We start from the raw sequence: 18,808 nt of genomic DNA, 5'->3' as shown, positions 1-18,808 counted from the left end.
AGGCGCTCGCATTCGAGCCCCAACCCCGGGCCTGGCTCCAGGGTGGGGCCCCGGCTGCGCCATGCCGGGCGACGTCACGGGACTAGATCTTGGTCTATTCATAAGGGGCTTTTGAACTGCTCTTAGTCTGACCCGTCACCCAGGACCTGTTTGCCTTGGGAGACCCTACCAGGGACATATAGCCCCCGACAACATAGCTCCTAGGATCACTCGGGTACTCAAACCCCTCCACCACAATAAGGTGGCGGTTCAAGGAGGGGCATAATTTTAGGTACTGCTGGGTATTTTGTGAATTTCCCACCGGGTACTGTATCAATAAAGTCAAATGATTATATTTTATTTTGTATCATTAATCTGATTCTAAAAAGTAACTAACTCAAGTCATCAGATAAATGTAGTGGAGTAAAAAGTACAATATTTGAGACTAAAATGTAGTGAAGACAAAGTAAAGTAGATACCTCAAAACTGTAATTAAGTACCATGCTTGAGTAAATGTACTTAGTTACTTTCCACCAGCATTGAGATGTACATTTGCATGCTGTCAACAGGCAGGCATGTTTTCTATAGCCAACCACCACCAGATGACTCTATTCATAGAGAAGCTCATTTCAGATGTCCAAATTCTCGATGTGATAACCCCCCAGTGGTGACTATAGTTAATAACCAGCTACTGTCTTATACATCCACACAAAATGATTACACCATACTGAATTTTATTATTAGGTGCTGACTGCAGGGCATGTGCCACCAAATCTGTTACACTGAAATAATTCTTAAACACCTCCAGAAAACTCAGACGTACTGAAGTGGTATTTTTTACCTCTATAGTAACCAGCCACCTGACGAGATAAGGAAATCTTTCAACATTCTACTCAACTATTCAGAAACCAAATTATTTAATCAGTTATTGCCTTAAAGTTGTGTGATTGCTGGTTTCCTGATTCTTCAACCTGTTCAGCAGATCAGAAATAAGGCAGAATAGTTATTACTATCATGTCATAAAACATGTTGCAGACAGTTAAAAGCTAACTGAAGTTTATCAGTATATCAATATTTACAAACATTTACAGATTTTTAAATCAGAGTTCACATATTCGTTATTTAATATATGTATACTTGGTTTATAATGTCCTTGTAGCGTATTACAGTAAAAGATCCTGGTTGTTCCAACTCATTTTTCCACAGAAAAATCAATCTGAAAAGTTACTTTATAGTCATTTGGTCAGAGTGTCTCTAAAATGTCTCCCCTGAGACATGCTGAGATGGATGCACTGATAGTCATGTTCTGACCTGAGAAGCAGAAGGTTGCAGAGCTCATAAAAAGGATTAGAGGATAAAGTGAAAATTCGACTGGTTTGGAGATGCTTATCCTGTGCCCGGTGGGTCACGCCACAAAATGCTGCTTGTAATCTGTCTTTGTGTGGATAGCTCCTCAATGCAGTGTGATAAACACTATGCATGAGTGTACTTCAACATCAAAAGATTCTGTTGACCTGTATTTTCTCTGTACACCTGCTGCTGTCCTTGCTCTCAATCCTCTAATGCAGACACACCATCAAAATGCCATTTAGCCCAAGCGCACCCCTTAAAAGTTTTGTTCCCTTGGGCTTTTCACTTGTCTGTACTTTTGTCCTTCTCTGTTCTTCCATTCCCAAACACAACAGAGTTCTATTATTTACCTCTTCAGTACCTTTTTCCCCGCCTCCTTGTGACCTCTTGTTAGCTCTCACTCTGATACCTGGCTGTCAATGCTGGTCTCGTCCCACTCGTTCTCAGTCGCTGCCCTCTGTATCTCACCCCCATCTCCCCTTCATGTCTCTGCTTTTCAGTACTTCCCCCATCTCGCTCTTCTTTTTTTCTCTCTGCCTCTTCTTGAGCCCATTCATCTCTCTCTTTAAAGTCCTTTTCTTCCACCTGCCTGCCCTTTATCTGCCCAACATACACACACTCACCACATATACCTCCTGTCTCTTTATGAGTCCTGAAGGCTTTCTTGTTTGTCTCTTTGTGTAGTCTGGCCAAGTGTTCCTCTCTGCTGTGAAAACACACCAGCATCTTTGGAAGAGAGAACACAGTACTGACAGGCATTGTTAATTAGCATTATAACAGAAAGCACAATAATAACTGGACAAGCTAGCTTTCATGGTTGTGTGTGTGTGTGTGTGTGTGTGTGTTTTTCTGTCAAGCCATAATTATGTTTTTGCTTCTCTTCTGCATATAATTTTTTTTCACCAGCATAAAACCATTTTTAACCATATCCTTTAAGTACTTTTTACCTACCTGTCCTATTTCAGATTGTAATGCAAATAGAATCAATCTTTTTCATCTACACGCAGTTCAGGAGAGTAGTCTGGTGGTGCAGGCACTAAGACTGAACACCATGTCCAAGCTGACATTTGCCGACAACTCCAGGTTTGATGCTCTGGTCAGAGATGTCTTCTCCGGGGTTAATTTCACCGAGGTGGAAGATCAGATCCTAATGAATGCACTGGAACAAGTCTACAAGGAGGCACGGCTTGAACTTATACCCAGCCAGGTGTGTGTATGAAGACATTTATTTATCAGCCAAATATACACATATTAAAATAATGACACATGTTGTGAGGTGGCATTAACTGGCACACATTAATCACTGGGTTTGTTTTTCCATCTCTGTATAGCTGAAGAAGGCATTGGAACTCAATGAACAGCTGAGACAACGCATGGGCGTAGTCATTGTTGGGCCAAGCGGAGCAGGGAAGTCTACACTTTGGAAGATGCTTAGGGTTGCTCTCAGCAAGACAGGAAAAGTGGTGAGTCATATATTCAAAATGCTGTTCATATGCCTTGTATAAGGCTTGTGTAAAGCTGTATTATTTGGTATACTAAGAAGAATTCAAAACATTTATTGAAAAGTTTGCAGGTCAGTTAAAAAGACCCTTTTCTAATCTGGAGTGCCATCTTGGTGATACTATACTTTTCTAGGTGAAGCAGTACACAATGAATCCTAAGGCCATGCCCAGACAACAGCTGCTGGGACACATAGACATGGACACCAGAGAATGGGCTGATGGCGTCCTCACACACAGTGCCAGGAATGTGGTAAAAGAACCACAGGGTAAGATGCAGACAAAAGGTACAGTAGTCTTTCCTGCTTTGACAACTAGGGCAAGGTTTGGTCCACAGTACTGCCTATGTTAATTGGAAAGGTTGTGCACTGCACCCAGTACATTTACTTAGACTGGTCTATACTGAGATGAGACACTGTGTGTATCTGCAGTATACTGTATGTATATGTGTTTTCCTGTTTTCTAGAGGTAAGCTCATGGATTGTGTGCGATGGCGACATTGACCCAGAGTGGATTGAGAGTCTGAATTCTGTGCTTGATGATAATCGACTGTTGACCATGCCAAGTGGAGAACGCATCCAGTTTGGACCAAATGTTAACTTCCTGTTCGAGACTCATGATCTCAGCTGCGCCTCACCAGCCACCATCTCTCGCATGGGCATGATCTTTCTCAGGTCAGTCAGCCTATATAGACAGGGCTTTAATTAGTTCCAAAGTTTACTGTTCTTAATTAGCTTATCTCAGAGTTGTTTTTGTATGTTTTTAACCTTTTGTATCTCCATTTTCCCCTCTCTGTATCTTTAGTGATGAGGACATAGATGTGGCTGCTTTGGTAAAGTCATGGGTGAGAGCACAGCCAGAGGAGTGTTGCAGTAACCTGGAAAACTGGCTGGGAGACTACTTCCAGCGAGCCCTGGACTGGGTCCTCAAACAGGTTTGAGAAACAAACTTCCATTATGCTGAATCTTATACACACTTTGAACTTCAGGTTTTGGTCTAGATGCTGAAACAGTGCTAAAATGATTTTATATACATTGAACAACATATAGTAACATTTTCTGTGGCCGTATTGAGACTACTATTATATAGACTTTCTGAATAAAAGAGCTCTGTGTACACAGACCAGTGTTCATTATAATGGATGTAATTTCTAACATTATAAAAGCAAGATAAATCAGGAGTCGATAGATCCAGTTATTGCATCCTGTTTAGTTAAGTAGCACTGTAATAATGGGGCTTCTCGTGTTTTTACCCCATTTATTTCAAATGTGTATCTTTTCCTATTTTTCTCTCCTTTCATCAGAATGACTTTGTGGTGGAGACTACTCTGGTGGGTACAGCATTCAATGGTCTGTCACATCTCAGCACTGTGACAGAGAGAGGTCAGTTCATTGTTGGTCTTCTTAGAGGTTTGGGAGGGAACCTCAACCTCAAAACACGACAGGAGTTTGCCAAGGAGGTAAGGACCCCTGTGTCTTTTGTATGGGCAAAGCCCAACTGTTTAGTTTTAGGAGTGAAATTGTATTCATGCCTGAAAGCCTTGCTTCTTACATAAAAGCTTCTCAGCTGTCTGATTAAAAAAAAATAGAAGGATGAGTCATCATTCAGGTACTAATGCAGGGTATGCATCTAGTGGCGAGCTTCTGTTTTGCCAGTTCTCAGTGCGATATCAGTTCTGATCCTAATGTATGTTAAAGTGTGTTTTTTTTTTTTTTTTTTTTTTTAAAACACTGCAGTTCCTGAGCTGGACCAGGGAAAGCCCACCAGACATCAGAAAACCACTAGATACCTACTATGACTCTGAAAGTGGCCGTCTAGCAGCCTATACATTCCAGCGTCCTGAGGGTCTCACACTGGACCAGCTGTCCAATACACACACACTACCCGTTATTGAGACTCCAGACATGCAGCGAAGTCTGCACTGTTTCTCCCTGTGGCTCACCGCTCCACACAGGCAGCCTTTCATGGTGGTCGGGCCAGAGGGCTGTGGAAAGGGGTAATTACACAACAGATAAAACCCCATTTTATCAAATTTGTCTCTGACACATGCATGCAACGCCAGCACATTTGTGCTGTCATTTGGCCTGATGACTGACAGCTGCTCTGACACTGAACGCACTGTCCACATCTCATTATCATGATCTACAGCGGCCAGATCTGCATGTGCATGTCCGTGTGTATTATGTGTACACATAGAGTTGTTGCCTCAAAACTTATTGCTTCACTCTCCTGGGATTTAAAGAACAAGGGTCACTCAGTTTGCCTTTTACATTCCAGTTGAGTCTCTCTCATGGATGTATTTTCTCATCGCCTTGCCTCACTTCACATTAAAGGTCACAGTGCCAATGAAGCGCTGGGTTTGTCAGCTTATTCTTTGGATAAAAGACCATCTAATTAATATATACACATTTACCGGAAGTATATGCATTTTCTTTCTGTTTGCCCCCTCACTAAATGTCTCTCTTTGCCTTTGGGTGTGTTCTGGCAAACAGTGTTCTCTAGATCCCCAAAGCCTCCCTTGTTGAATACACTGCTAAAAAAACACTTCTTTTCCTCCTTTACTGCAGTTTTGACACTGTCCTAAATATATACAGTATGAAACTGAGCTGAAGTATTTAGGATGAGGCTTTAATGCCCTCTCAGATCATGTCTCACCACACATAAATATATAAGTTCCTGTGTTTCTTGGCCTTTTTTCTAGCATGCTCCTGCGCTACGCCTTCTCTCGGCTACGCTCCACCCAGGTCGCCGTGGTTCACTGCAGTGCACAGACCTCATCTCGCCATGTCCTACAGAAGCTCAGCCAGACATGTCTATTGCTCAGCGCTAACACTGGCCGAGTGTTTAGGCCAAAGGACTGTGAGAATCTGGTCCTTTATCTAAAAGACATCAACCTACCCAAACCAGACAAATGGGGGACGAGCAACCTCATTGCCTTTCTACAGCAGGTACTGTGTATATATAAACAAAAAGACAGAGACAGATTTGCAAATAACTAGTGAATGGATGGATGATGTGGTTTAAAAAAGAATATTTTCAGTCTCATTGTTGTCCTTAAGAAGCTCAGACTTTGACGGTGATTCATATTACAATCAGGGTTGCCCCATTGTAAAGTTAAAGTATTCTCTTTCAGACTGTAATATTCACTGAAAACAACAGACACATTTCTTCCAGCAGGCAGCATGGTGATGCAGTGGTTAGCACTGTCGCCTCACAGCAAAAAGGTTCCAGGTTCGAGCCCTGGCTAGACGTTTGCATGTTCTACCTGAGCCTGCCCAGGTTCCTTCCAGGTACTCTAGCTTCCTCCCACAGACATGCAGCTTAGGTTTAAGTTGATTGGCTATTCTAAATTGCCCCTAGGAGTGACTGTAGGTGTGTGTGTGGTTGTCTATCAGTGTCAGTCTAGTGATAGACTGGCGACCTGTCCAGGGTGTACTCCGCTGTCAGCTGGGATTAGCTGCAGCACCCCCATGACCCTCTTCAGGATAAGTGGTATAGGTAATGGTTGGATGGATGGATGGACACATTTCTTCTACACTCTACCTTCCTTTCCAGGTGCTGACATACAATGGATTCTATGATGAAAATCTGGAGTGGGTGAGTCTTGAGAATATCCAGGTGGTGGCCTCCATGTCAACAGGAGGTGCTGTTGGGAGCCATTCAGTCACCTCCCGCTTCTCCTCTATAGTTCGCATCTGCACCATAGAGTAAGTGTGGTGCAAACAGCCTGCAGTTGTTCAATAAGTTATATAGTACATGCATTGACTGTCTTTTCTGATGTCACCCCTGGTCTCTCTCTGATTCCCACTGTGTGTTTCTCTGTGTCTTTGCCTCTGCCTTTAGCTATCCAGACAGGGAGCAGCTGCAGACTATCTACTCTGCTTACCTGCACCCAGTTCTCCAGCATAGTCTGGGCAGCCAGGCAACCTGGGCCAGCACAGGGAAGACACACCAGCTGGCTGGGTCTCTGGTGCAGCTCTATGAACAGGTATTGAATAGGATGAGGCTCACATTTATATTTGTAGCAACATATTTTGTCCTGAGACGCTGAAAGCATGAACAAGCCACTGGAGAGTCCAGTTTGATTCCACATTGAATCCTTGGTTGTTCCCCAGCAGAGGGAAAACACACACACACACACACACACACACAATAATGAATGTCATCAGGAAGAACTCATTACACCTATTTGCAGCCCTGCCCAAGCCCTAGTACAGAATACTTTAAAAACACTGCTTTGAAATTCCTGGAGTTTGGTTGAGTGCTTGTGGTGTTTTGATATGCTTATCATCTTTTTAGATAACTGAGTCCATAAAAATGCACACAATATATTGCAGGTGTGTACATATCACAGGTTCTTATGCCTAGCATAACATAGTACTAAGGATTGAGTTTAGCTTAAAGTTTTGAGTTTGCTTTGATGGTGAGGATGTCAGACAACGGTTTGTACATGCACAGATGGCAGAAATCAATTTCATTAGCATTTCTGCCTCTCTTGACTTCATGAAAGTTTGTCCAGCATCTTACTGTGTTAATTAATGTCACAAATGTTGCATAATTAATTATGTGACATTTTTAAGTAATAATTGGATGCACTTGTCTCTCATGGGTCTCTTGCTCTCAGAACCTATGTTGTAGTTAAAGGTTGGATGAGAGGGCAAACGTTATTGTGCTGTTGGTTTTTCAACAAAACTGTACCTCTGAATTAGAAAGATGTTGAACAGAACCTGTTTGTTGTTTAGAGGAACTACAGTGGTGTTCTGCAGGAGATGCTCTTGACTGTCCGTAGGACATACAGGTGTAGAATAGAAAGGTACATCAGTGAATGCCACACCATAATGCCACTTCCAAACTGCAACTATGAATGGAATGTAAAAAGCTCTTTCAAAGGTTAATTATTTATGTCATGTTTGATGCTCTCAGTGCTGATGAGACAGTTGTGTTACAACAGTTAATTTGGTGAATTACTGTAAATCAGTTTGGCCATAGATTCAGAATATCATTGATAGTTAGTCTCTTCATGTGTTTATTTCTTCTTAGGTGAAAGCCAAGTTTACAGTGGATGACCACAGTCACTACTTGTTTACTCCCTGCATTCTCACAGAATGGGTCCTCAGCCTGCTGCGATATGACCTGACTGCAGGTAAGCAAATGCACGTGCAAGAATGTTCACAAATTAATGTGTTTTGTAGCACTTTAATATATGATTATGAGTATATGAAACCAAACCTTTTCTAAGTTAGGGAAAATGAACTTTCAGGCTCCATGGGGGCCCATACTCATAAAAATAATGCTTTTTTAAAACTTTTGTCATGATCAGACTCATAAGGAGCTCTGACCCACATTTTCAGAAGCTCTGCTGTATGCAAACAAAACAGAAAGTTGGATTTAATGACACACTAGCTTTCTACTAATTCCTTAGGATCCATAGTCTTGCTGTTACTAAGGACCATAAAGCATTAATAACACAGTCAAATTTGATGCCAGAATCAAAAAGACAGCTCTCTTCCTTCCCTCTTCTCTCTTTCCTCACTTCCTCTCCTTCCCTCATCGCTGTCCCTGTCTTTTATCACCCTGTCCCTTTGCTGTCCTTTCATCTCCCCCTCTGTCATTCTCCCTCTCTCTTCTTCTCTCTGCAATGTGTTCCTGCTGTGATAGTGAATCCAATCATTTATTTTAATTAAACATGTCAGCAGACTCCTGTGCTCATCATTTTTTAACTTACTCTTACTTTGTCTTCCCTCTTTTTTCCCTTGTTCCTCCTTGCCTTCTTGTTGGTATGTAAAAAACATCTCCCTTCATTTGTATCCTGTGGTTGTGCTGATGTATACTATGTGTATGTGGTGAATTTGAATGTGCGAGTGATTGCAATGTATTTATTAACTACACTGCATAAGTTCCATAATGCCAGTGTTTAAAATGTATCTTTAATTTAAATATGCAAGGCATTTAGTGGAGATTACACTACCTTCAAATTTGTACCCAAAACCAAGTGGGGTTGTGTACAGCATGTCTCCTGATGTAAATGAGAGGGAGGTCATGGAGCGTGGACTTTGGCCTTCGGTTTTTGTGAGAGTTTTACTTGGTGTCTCAGGGCTGATTGATGCACCCTCATGGTCAATGTGAGCTTGTCACAGATACTGTATGTCACTATCAGCTGACAAAATGCAAAGGTTACAATAAAAAAAAGCTTGTATATCAATACTATTATTGCCTCAAAAATCCAATAATATTGGACTTTATTGTTTTTATTTTTATTGTTTACTCTCTTGTTTGCTCTCTAATAATTTGAAAACCATATGCATAGAAAATGTTTAGTATGACAGTTTGGCACTGTCTTCTTTTCATCATGTCAGCTGTGTTTCTCTTCTTCAGCTCTTTTAATATAATTTGACAGTCTGTTGAAGCCAGTGACCTGCAAGATCATGATTTTGGCTCATCCCTTTAGTGATGTCTTTTTACCTAACAGCACTTTGCTGATTCTTTGGGGAATTTAGTAAAATACGCCTCACTCTGGGAGGTGCTTTTGTCATGCCTGATCCCACCTAAAATAGCCCTTTGACTCACTGAGGCCTGAGCCATAGCATAAATAATGTGCTTGTGCTTGCATCTGTCCTGTATTTGTTTTTTTCAAACTACAAATAAACTGTTAAGTATTAAATCAAATATGTGCATTTATCACATTTTTTTCTTTTTAGCTCAATCTAATGTGACAGACAGCGTGCTGGAGGTGGTAGCATATGAGGCCAGGAGGCTGTTTAGAGACCGGCTGGTTTCCTCCAAAGACATTCACACCTTTGATAACATCCTCTCCTCCATCATACGGGGAGACTGGGGCTCTGACGCTCTAGACAACATGGCTGGTATGAGAAAGCTGTACTCTCACTGATGTACACCTTCATTTAAATCCTACATACAGTAGCCTCCACAATACAACAAGAGTTTTGCAAGCTTGTATGGATGAAACAGCCCAACACTGGACAAGGACACTGCAAGACTTCATTACAGATTGTTTGCAATGTATCCATAATTTCAGCAGTTGATCATCACATGTAACTTATCGGTCTGCCACTTCTACTGTAAGATAAATGTCATACAATGTCATTCATGAATCAAGAGTCATACCAGAGTGGTGTGAAGTGATGTTAAGGTCCGTTTATGATTCTGGAAGAGTAAAAGAAGCATTCAGAAACTGTCTAGAATCCTTACATATAAATATACATGCTGTAGTGGTTGTACTAACAGATACTATACTAATGATCTGAACAGCAGCACTACAGTAGAAATGCTTGCCAAATCTGTAACTATTCCACAGTCTTCATGCAAACTTAGATTCAAAGCCAGCAAAGAAAGCTGACTTAGCAGCAGAGAGATGTACTGATCAAGAACAAGTCCTGGTTGCTGACTCAACACAATGACATATCTATAACCAAGGGCCTTGAAACTGATAAACAAGGGCCTACAGTGATGGCAGTTACACTAAAGACACCAAAGAGACAGAGGCAGGGCTGCGTTGCTGTGCACTTCTTTCTCACTTCTATCTCGTATATAAGTGTGTTACTAACTGTGTGTAATATTTCTCCTCTGCAGATGGTTTCTATGTGACATGGGGAGCCTCTGAAGGGGCTGTAATGGCTCCAGGCCAGTCTCTACCTTCTCATGGTAAACAACTGGGACGCCTGGATTCCGCTGACCTGAAACAAGTTATACAGAAGGTACACAGTGAGGAGCTGTTGTCTGGTCTGTAAATGCACAGTAGAATGTGGATACCCATACCGAGCCCAATGGGATGTGTCGGTACCCGAGGGATTGGGCTGGGTTCAGACAGAAATTTAGAAATTATGGTCATGTCTGGGTCAGGTTCAGACATGTCAGACTTTAGCCTAGATGGCTGCAGCACTCAAATGTCTGCTTTGTTTAATGATAAGGGGAAAACCACCGTACAAACTCAACAGCATCAGTTTCGGACATAAAATACAATTCGCTTGGTGGGTCCAGGTTGGATTCAGATGTCGCACTCTCGTCGGTCAGGTTCAGACAGATCTATTGGGTGTGATCTGTTCTCGAATGCACCGTAATAGAATGTATAGCTAAGTATTGAACTTGATTATAATTTGAGGTAGTTGTATTTTTCTGTAATGCTTTATATCTTACTCTGTTACATTCTGTGCTTTTTACTACACTACAGTTATTAAATTAATATAGTAACACAGTGATAACTCTCTGAAAGATCCTATTCTGTATAATAACTTTTTCTTTTAGTACTTTGCTGATAAAACTTTTTTCTTAAGTACAGTTTTGAATGCAGGGCTTATTTTTAATGAAGTGTTTTTACCATGCAAGTGAAGGGTGTGAATATCTTTTCTGCTACTCATTCATGTGGTTGTGTTTCTTTGTCTTTGTTTTGTTATTTTCACGTCTTTTGTATTTGTCAGTGTGTCTGTGGTGCACTTCCTCACCTGTGTTCCTGCTTTTCCTTCCTCAAGGGAGTAGTGCTGTACAGTCGCGATAACAGGGAGCTGGATCTTCTCTTGTTCTGGGAAGTATGTGACTTCGTGTCCAGGGTTGACCGGGTCCTGAGCCGACCCGGTGGCTCTTTGCTTCTGGCGGGCCGGAGTGGAGTGGGGAGACATACAGCTACGTGCCTGGTGTCACACATGCATGGGTACACATTGTTCACGCCCAGAATCTCCAGAGGCTATACTTTGAAGCATTTCAACAGTGATCTCAAGATGGTAAGTGTGGTTTGCCTTTGTAAGATTTTATCAGCTCAGTTGTGCCAAGCTAACCACTTTTTGTAGAATTGACTTGGAGATAATTGCATTGTACAGGCAAATGTTTTGTCTTCCCATTAACACTCTGTGTAGTTTTGTTTCAGGTTTAAATGGCCAGATTCATTGTTAAATGACACCTGTAGTTGGCAATTAAAGTGTAAAGTCACTGATGGTTTGCTTGTAAAAATGGATATCAGGCATATATGTGTGTGCTGTATGTGTAGGTGATGCAGCTGACAGGTCTGGAAGGCCAACATGTGGTTCTACTGTTGGAGGATTATCAGTTTGTTCACCCAGCTTTCCTAGAGATGGTCAACAGCTTGCTTTCATCAGGTGTATATTGCATATTTGTGTGTTTTTTTTTTTTTCCTCTTGTACATGAGCATTGTGCATAGATGTTTTGAAGTATCAGATACATTCTTATTGTTGTGCCAGTTCAGGGGGTTACTGTCAGTATGTATCATAGTAGTAAAAGCAATGCTGTACACCAATCATAGGTTACAGTTTTAAGGCAGCTTGACTATATTATGTTTAGTTCCTTCTGGGAGATGATAGTGTGTAAGGAAACACTGATTATTTGTTTGTGTGTTTGTGTGTGATATGTTTAAGGTGAAGTTCCAGGTCTGTACACCCCAGAGGAACTGGAGCCTCTCCTTGCCTCCATCAAAGATGCTGCTTCCCAGGATGGATTCACTGGGCCACTCTACAACTACTTTTCCTATAGTCAGTACTGTATATTTATTGACAGCACAGTCTGCATTTCATGATTGTGGTTTGTTCCCCCCTGTATATATTGTACTCTGGTGTGAGCTTCAGTGTACAGCTCCACAACATGTACCATTTCTGTCCACTGGTTGTTCTTTACACAGTATACTCTTGTGTTTTGACTCTATTCCTCGGTCTCCCTGCTGAGCAGTGGTGTGTATAATATAGAAGTGGTGGTGTCACTGAGATTGCTGCTAGAGAATCAAATCAATATCTCTGGTATTGTCTGTTATTATTATCCAACTCTGTCAGGGAGGTAAAAGGTTAAATGGACAGTATTAATGACAAAACCTAGTGCAGGTATTCATGCTGTCCCTCGCTGTCACTGTTTCCATCCAAGCCCATTTTACACAGAGATTGCAGAAATCTGCCAGTGTTTTGACCCTCCTTCAAGGTGGCTTTTTTGATTTAAGCCTGTTTACACTGAGTTTAAAAAGCTGGCAAACTGCAGCTCCTGTGTTCGTTTTACAGAGCTGCCGGAATCCCAGTACTAGAGGAATGTTGCTTATCATAACATCTGTTGGTCCGTGTACTTCGCCGCCAATTTGAAATCGAAACAAATGGGCTGTTTTTTAATTTAGTTTGATATATTTATAAATGGAAATCAAAAGTTACAGTACCTTACTACATGGATCCAATTTCAGGTCTGTGTGTCTGCTTGAGGGTAGGGCAACACACACACACACAAGGTACACCTCACCTCAGATCAGACAGAAGCGTGCGTTTTAGCTGCATCCACTCAAAATCCTTCCCACAGGGTTCTGCAGAGGTGTGGCTGTGTTTATTCATGCTTTAGAGTATAACCACAGTGAAATAAAATAAAGTTGTAATTCTCTGATTCACTTTGTTCTCACTGCCACTGTTCTCTCTCATCATTCACTCTCTAGCTTTCTCTCTCGCTCATGCAGACCTCCAACCCCCTATTCCCACTCACCCCTTTTATACAGAAGGTGGAGCAAACTCATCTCTGGAAAAATACTATCAAATCATTGGTGTCTCACTCCAGGACATCTCTTCTATCTGCTCACATAGATGTAAACACCGTGCAGAGAACATCATCAGGGACCATTGACACAGAATGTCAAGGCAGAAATCTCAAGCATTGAATGGGCAGTGTAAAAGGGGCTTAAGACTACATTTTATGATAAACACTTTTACTATATTTTATTTCTGTTTGGCTTTGTGTTTTACATTTCACTTAGGAATCCGGCAGAACCTCCACATTGTTCTGATCATGGACTGCTCCAGCTCTAACTTCACCATCAACTGTGAGAGCAACCCAGCTTTCTACCGCAAGTGTTCAGTTCAGTGGATGGAAGGATGGTCTGAAAGCAGCATGAGGAAGGTTAGAGGAGGACAACAAGGAGAGGGACAAGATTAGGCCAGAAAATAGATATCAGTAATTGCAGTTTTTGTTCACACCAGTGTTGAGTATGTAGATTTATAAATGGCTGGAAACAATTGATAGACAAAACAGTGTGGCCCAGTCTTTGATAAGGTTTTTGGCAAGCCAGCAATGACTGCTGTGACAGCATACTTACTTGTATGCTTTAAGAATCCTTTGGCTCCAAATGCCATATTGAAACTATTACAGTGAGGCTTAAAAAGTAAAATTGCTTACCTGTGATGTCTCAGACTTGATACATTATTTTTAAGGCAGATGGGAGAAGAGTGTTTTGAATACATGCATCAATGCTTTCTATTAAAATTTCATATATTGTGTGTGTGTGTGTGTGTAAACCTGTATCTTGTCAGATTCCTGAGCTGCAACAGTGGTCGGATGGTTTGCGTGAATAGGTTGAGCTGGGATGGAGACAAATTCCCGGCCTAAATTGTTTCAGTCCGCCATGTTGTTAAGCAAGTATCACGTCTAGCTAAATATTACCAAATATCATGTGTCAACATAACATATATGTATGTATGTATGTACACACACACAGTATATATCCATGTCATTGTCCTGTTGCTGTGGCTATAATTACACTGCTCTTCAATGAATGTAGATGAAGTTGAGGCATTTAATTTAATGTCAGCCTCCCAGTTATCGCGGATTGTCATTTTATATTAAATAATTATCCAGTAATCCTTATAATTCACAAAATACAGAATTGTGTGCCCCCAAAAACTCATCATCTTTACAATATGAATGACTTAATAGGTTTTTGACAAAGGGCATTTAATCTGGTGTATAATGTTGCTTGTGTATGCAATGGAAAACATTTCTACCAGGATTTGTTAGGAATACTTCAAAATACAACAAATTTTGTTTTACTGACAGTGACCATCAGATAATTCAGTAGCTTAATTACCATATTTCTTGCTTTATATTTCTATTGTGCCTGTGGTTAATGTAATGAGAATGACTTCATAGCTTCAAGTCAGTTTGTGTTTCTTCATCATTTGTTCGCAGCAGGGTCTGGGCAGGGAGACCTGTGTCGTTTGTTCCTGATGGTCCATGAGTCCTGTAGAGAACATGGTGCGACACCCAGCCAATACATGGCCTTTCTGCATGTTTACACTGCATTATACAGCCGGAAGCAAAGCCAGCTCACAATGAGACAACAGCATCTACAGGTAAAATATCATCTGTATGACACATTTACAAAGAACTACTACTACTACTACTACTACTTGATATATATTTACATTTTGTTTGATGATTTTCTGCATATACATGTTTTTGCTATCTGAAGATTAAATGTAAGAAGGCTGCTTTTTCATTTATGGTTGTTTATGTATTTTGTATTTCAGAATATAAAGTAAAAGTATGTTGTAACTTCTGATGTTAGTGGTAGGTAGACAAACAGTGACTAGATAGAATGTTAAGCAAGGATAAACTTTGACTTCTATAGACCTAAGTCTTTCTTTTTTTCTTAATTAATAAACCATGCCACTTCTAAACATAGCGTACGTGTGTGGACATTTGCCCTCAGAAGTGACAACTGTTGAACTTGGAGTAGAATTTTAGATTTCTTGTTTTTAGCTTGTATATCAAAGTTGTATTTTTTCTCTCTCACATGTTATGATTTGCTCGTGTCTGCAGGCAGGCGTGTCTAAGCTGAACGAAGCTAAGGCATTGGTCGATGAGCTGAAGAGGCGGGCTGCAGAGCAGAGCGCACTGCTGAAGACTAAACAACAGGAGGCAGATTCTGCCCTGCAGGAGATCACTACCTCCATGCAGGTGTGTGTGCACGCTTGTGTGATTTTTGAGACTCTGTGTGTGCCACTGTGTGTAGGTTTGACAGTGGCAAGCAGGACAGCAGTCCTGCAGGGTTTCCTGTCTCCTCCAAGTTACATCTGTTCTCTTCTCAAGTCTCACTGTGGCCCACCCCCTGCCACTTCTCTTCTCTTCTCTTCTCTTCTCCCCTTTAGTCATCTGCATTATATTATATAAGCAACTCTTCTGGATTTCCCAAGGATGTGTTCCCCCCGCTGTGAAGACACGATTTATTTAGTTTGGTTGTGTGTATACGTGCATTTGATTGTTCTGTGACTTCTCATCCAATGTTTTTTTTTATCTCCTGATACCCACGTTTCCATTTCCTCCTGCTGGGTCTGTCTGGAGGATGGATGAATGGACGGAGAGATGTATAGAAGGAGAAAAGGAAGCTGAACTTATTCATTAGTTATGATATCCTTCTGTCTTTCCGACTTTGGTAAATCAGCTTTTTTGGGTGAGATCGAGGGAAGGAGGGAGCTAGAAAAACAAAAGAATGAGAAGAAAAAGCTGTCAGTGGAGTCAGTTTGCAAAGTGATAATTAACCACTAGACTCATCCCTTTGGGCTCTAGCAGCTGTGTCTCCTGTTGAGATGGAGACAGCAGGGACACAGAAAAAGGAGGACTGGGACAAAAATATGAAGGGTGTAGAAAAACTATGTAGAAGAGCAATAGAGGCTTTGGGAAGATGGAAACATTAAGAGAAGTGGTAGAGCAGGAAAAATCAGTTTTGCTAAGGAAATAGGGAAGGTACAGGAAGCGCATATACTGAAGGAAAGTTTAAGGCTTGAACTGGGAAGAATTGGAGGAATGGAGAGACAGTCAATGAAAAGATTAGCTTTGGAAGAGGGAGGATAGGTTCTAGGCAGAGAGAGATAAGAGAGTGGAAGTGTGGGAAAAGATGCTGCCAAACATTCATCCTTTTTCTCTTTTCATCCATTCTCAATGTCTTAGTCCCACACTGAACCAAATCCCTTATCTTTAGTTTATGCCTGAACTACCTTCAAACTGTAGCACTGACAAATAAGGCTTATTTACATTTAAGTGGTCGCAATATCTCCAGGTCAGCACTCAAGTTTTCTTGTTAAATACCATATTGTATCTACAGTAAATTATATTTTACTTTGTCAGAAGAAGGGAAATTTTATGATTTTGAAGGCTATGCTTTTACCCCAACACAATCTCTCAAACATCACATGATCTTTTTTTTGTTATGCAGAATGCCAGTGACCAGAAGACAGAGATGGAAAAAATAAAAGGAAAAATGGCTCAAGAAGTGTCAAAGATTGAAGAGAGAAAGGCCAAAATAGATGATGAGCTGAAGGAAGTGCAGGTAAGTTGTCTGATTGGCTTGTGGAGTCACTAGCTTATTATTTGTCAGTTATTAGAAATGCATATACAGTGGCCCTCCACCATTTCCATTCATTGAATCCTAGCTGTACTCATGTCTCACTTAATTTTGTATTTTTCCCTCCTCTTACCATTACTGCCCCCTAGCCTTTGGTAGATGAAGCAAAACATGCAGTGGGAAACATCAAGCCCGAGGCTCTGTCTGAAATCCGCTCCCTCCGCATGCCCCCTGATGTCATCAGAGACATCTTGGAGGGGGTACTAAGACTGATGGGCATCTTCGACACCTCCTGGGTCAGCATGAAGAGGTGAGAGGGGAAAGCAATGGGAGGGTTGTGTAAAACAACTGACAGAAGAAGAGCAATAAAAGGATGGATACATATATGCAGAGAAGGTTTTCCCATTGGGAGTAATTAAACTGACGAGGATCTTCAACACATCTTGGATCTTGAAAAAAAGGTGTGAGGAAGCGATGGGGTGTTAACAGATGGATGAGAACAGAAGAGGAAAGTGTTGACATAGCTAGGAAAAATCTTTGTACCTGGAATAACATGAAGAAATGTGATAGCTTTAGCACAAATTGTAAAATAAAAATAAAAAAACATCATAAACCTCAATATCTGCTCATATCTGAGCTGTAGTCAGAATATTCAAATTTGTCATCTCATTCAGTTATTTATATTTTCCACCACATATTCACATGGCCCAAAAGAAAGTATTTCATCTGTGAAGAAAGATGCAGTCGTAAACCGTTTTTAATATATGTTAAATAATAATACTTATGTGTATATTGTGATTAAAATACATTTTTGATAGACTTTGGTAAACCATTCTGCCTTTCTAATGACTCATGTTAACTGGGTGAGCCAGCTCCACTCCATTCTCTCTAACAGAATATTTTTATCTGAGTGTTTATTACATCTTAAATGTGAAATCAGCAGTTTAAAGTCATTTAACAGTAAAGCTACAAGAAGTAGAGAAGTGTCTTACAATTTTAATCCCGTCACTACAAATCATGTTTAGTTTATTGCAAACCATCTCTGTAAACACTGATTTGATTAATGTAACATGGTGAATTCATGTAAAAACTCAGTTTAAACGCTTAAACTTGTCCTTTTTTGTACTATGGAGAAAACTTACATGATGCAAACTTGCTGTTTGTTTTTAAAATATCAAGTAATCCAGGTTCAGATTCACATTTATTGTCATTTCCACACATGTATGTGACAAACATATAACGAAGCAGAATGTTGTTCTGGGGTGGCTGTGGCTCAGGAGGCAGAGCGGGTCATTTCCTAACCTAGCGGTTCGATTCCCGGCTTGTCCAGTCAATATGTCGAAGTGTCCTTGAGCAAGACACCGAACCCCCAGTTGCTCCCGGTGATGTCACCGGTGTGTGAATGTGTGAATGCTTGGGAGTACAAATGGGTGAATGGCCAAATAATGTGAAAGCTTGAGTGATGCCTGTATCTGGAATCTTGCCCTTTCGGTCATGACCCAAAGTTCATGACCATAGGTGAGAGTAGGAACATAGATCGACCAGTAAATCGAGAGCTTTGCCTTACAGCTCAGCTCCTTCTTCACCACGACAGACCAGTACGTCGACCGCATTACTGCAGAAGCTGCACCAATCCGCCTGTCAATCTCCCATTCCATCCTTCCCTCACTCGTGAACAAGATCCCAAGATACCTGAACTCCTCCACTTGAGGCAGAAACTCTCCACCAACCTGAAGGGAACAAGCCACCCTTTTCAGACTGAGAACCATGGCCTCGGACTTGGAGGTGCTGGTTCTCATCCCAGCTGCAAACCGTCCCATTGCACGCCATCCCAGTGCACGCTGAAGGTCCTGGTTTGATGGAGCCAACAGGACAA

The 18,808-nt window shown here is 41.2% G+C and overlaps 1 protein-coding gene across 1 annotated transcript in view; it reads left to right on the top strand.

Moving 5' to 3' along the window:
- dync2h1 (dynein cytoplasmic 2 heavy chain 1) overlaps nt 1-18,808 on the top strand; it is a 140,551-nt gene that overhangs the window by 31,782 nt on the left and 89,961 nt on the right. Inside the window, 22 exon segments of the mRNA XM_020619983.1 lie at nt 2,337-2,536; nt 2,661-2,792; nt 2,965-3,097; nt 3,295-3,502; nt 3,633-3,762; nt 4,132-4,287; nt 4,565-4,824; nt 5,530-5,776; nt 6,384-6,535; nt 6,672-6,816; nt 7,869-7,971; nt 9,527-9,691; nt 10,419-10,543; nt 11,315-11,563; nt 11,827-11,935; nt 12,212-12,325; nt 13,570-13,712; nt 14,123-14,150; nt 14,778-14,941; nt 15,411-15,548; nt 16,804-16,917; nt 17,082-17,242. Coding sequence (XP_020475639.1) covers nt 2,337-2,536; nt 2,661-2,792; nt 2,965-3,097; nt 3,295-3,502; nt 3,633-3,762; nt 4,132-4,287; nt 4,565-4,824; nt 5,530-5,776; nt 6,384-6,535; nt 6,672-6,816; nt 7,869-7,971; nt 9,527-9,691; nt 10,419-10,543; nt 11,315-11,563; nt 11,827-11,935; nt 12,212-12,325; nt 13,570-13,712; nt 14,123-14,150; nt 14,778-14,941; nt 15,411-15,548; nt 16,804-16,917; nt 17,082-17,242 — 3,376 coding nt within the window.

The sequence above is a fragment of the Monopterus albus genome, unplaced genomic scaffold (genome assembly GCF_001952655.1).
Source record: "Monopterus albus unplaced genomic scaffold, M_albus_1.0 scaffold229.1, whole genome shotgun sequence".
In the NCBI taxonomy this organism is placed as follows: Eukaryota; Metazoa; Chordata; class Actinopteri; order Synbranchiformes; family Synbranchidae; genus Monopterus; species Monopterus albus.
This window is presented reverse-complemented; position numbering and strand designations above follow the sequence as displayed.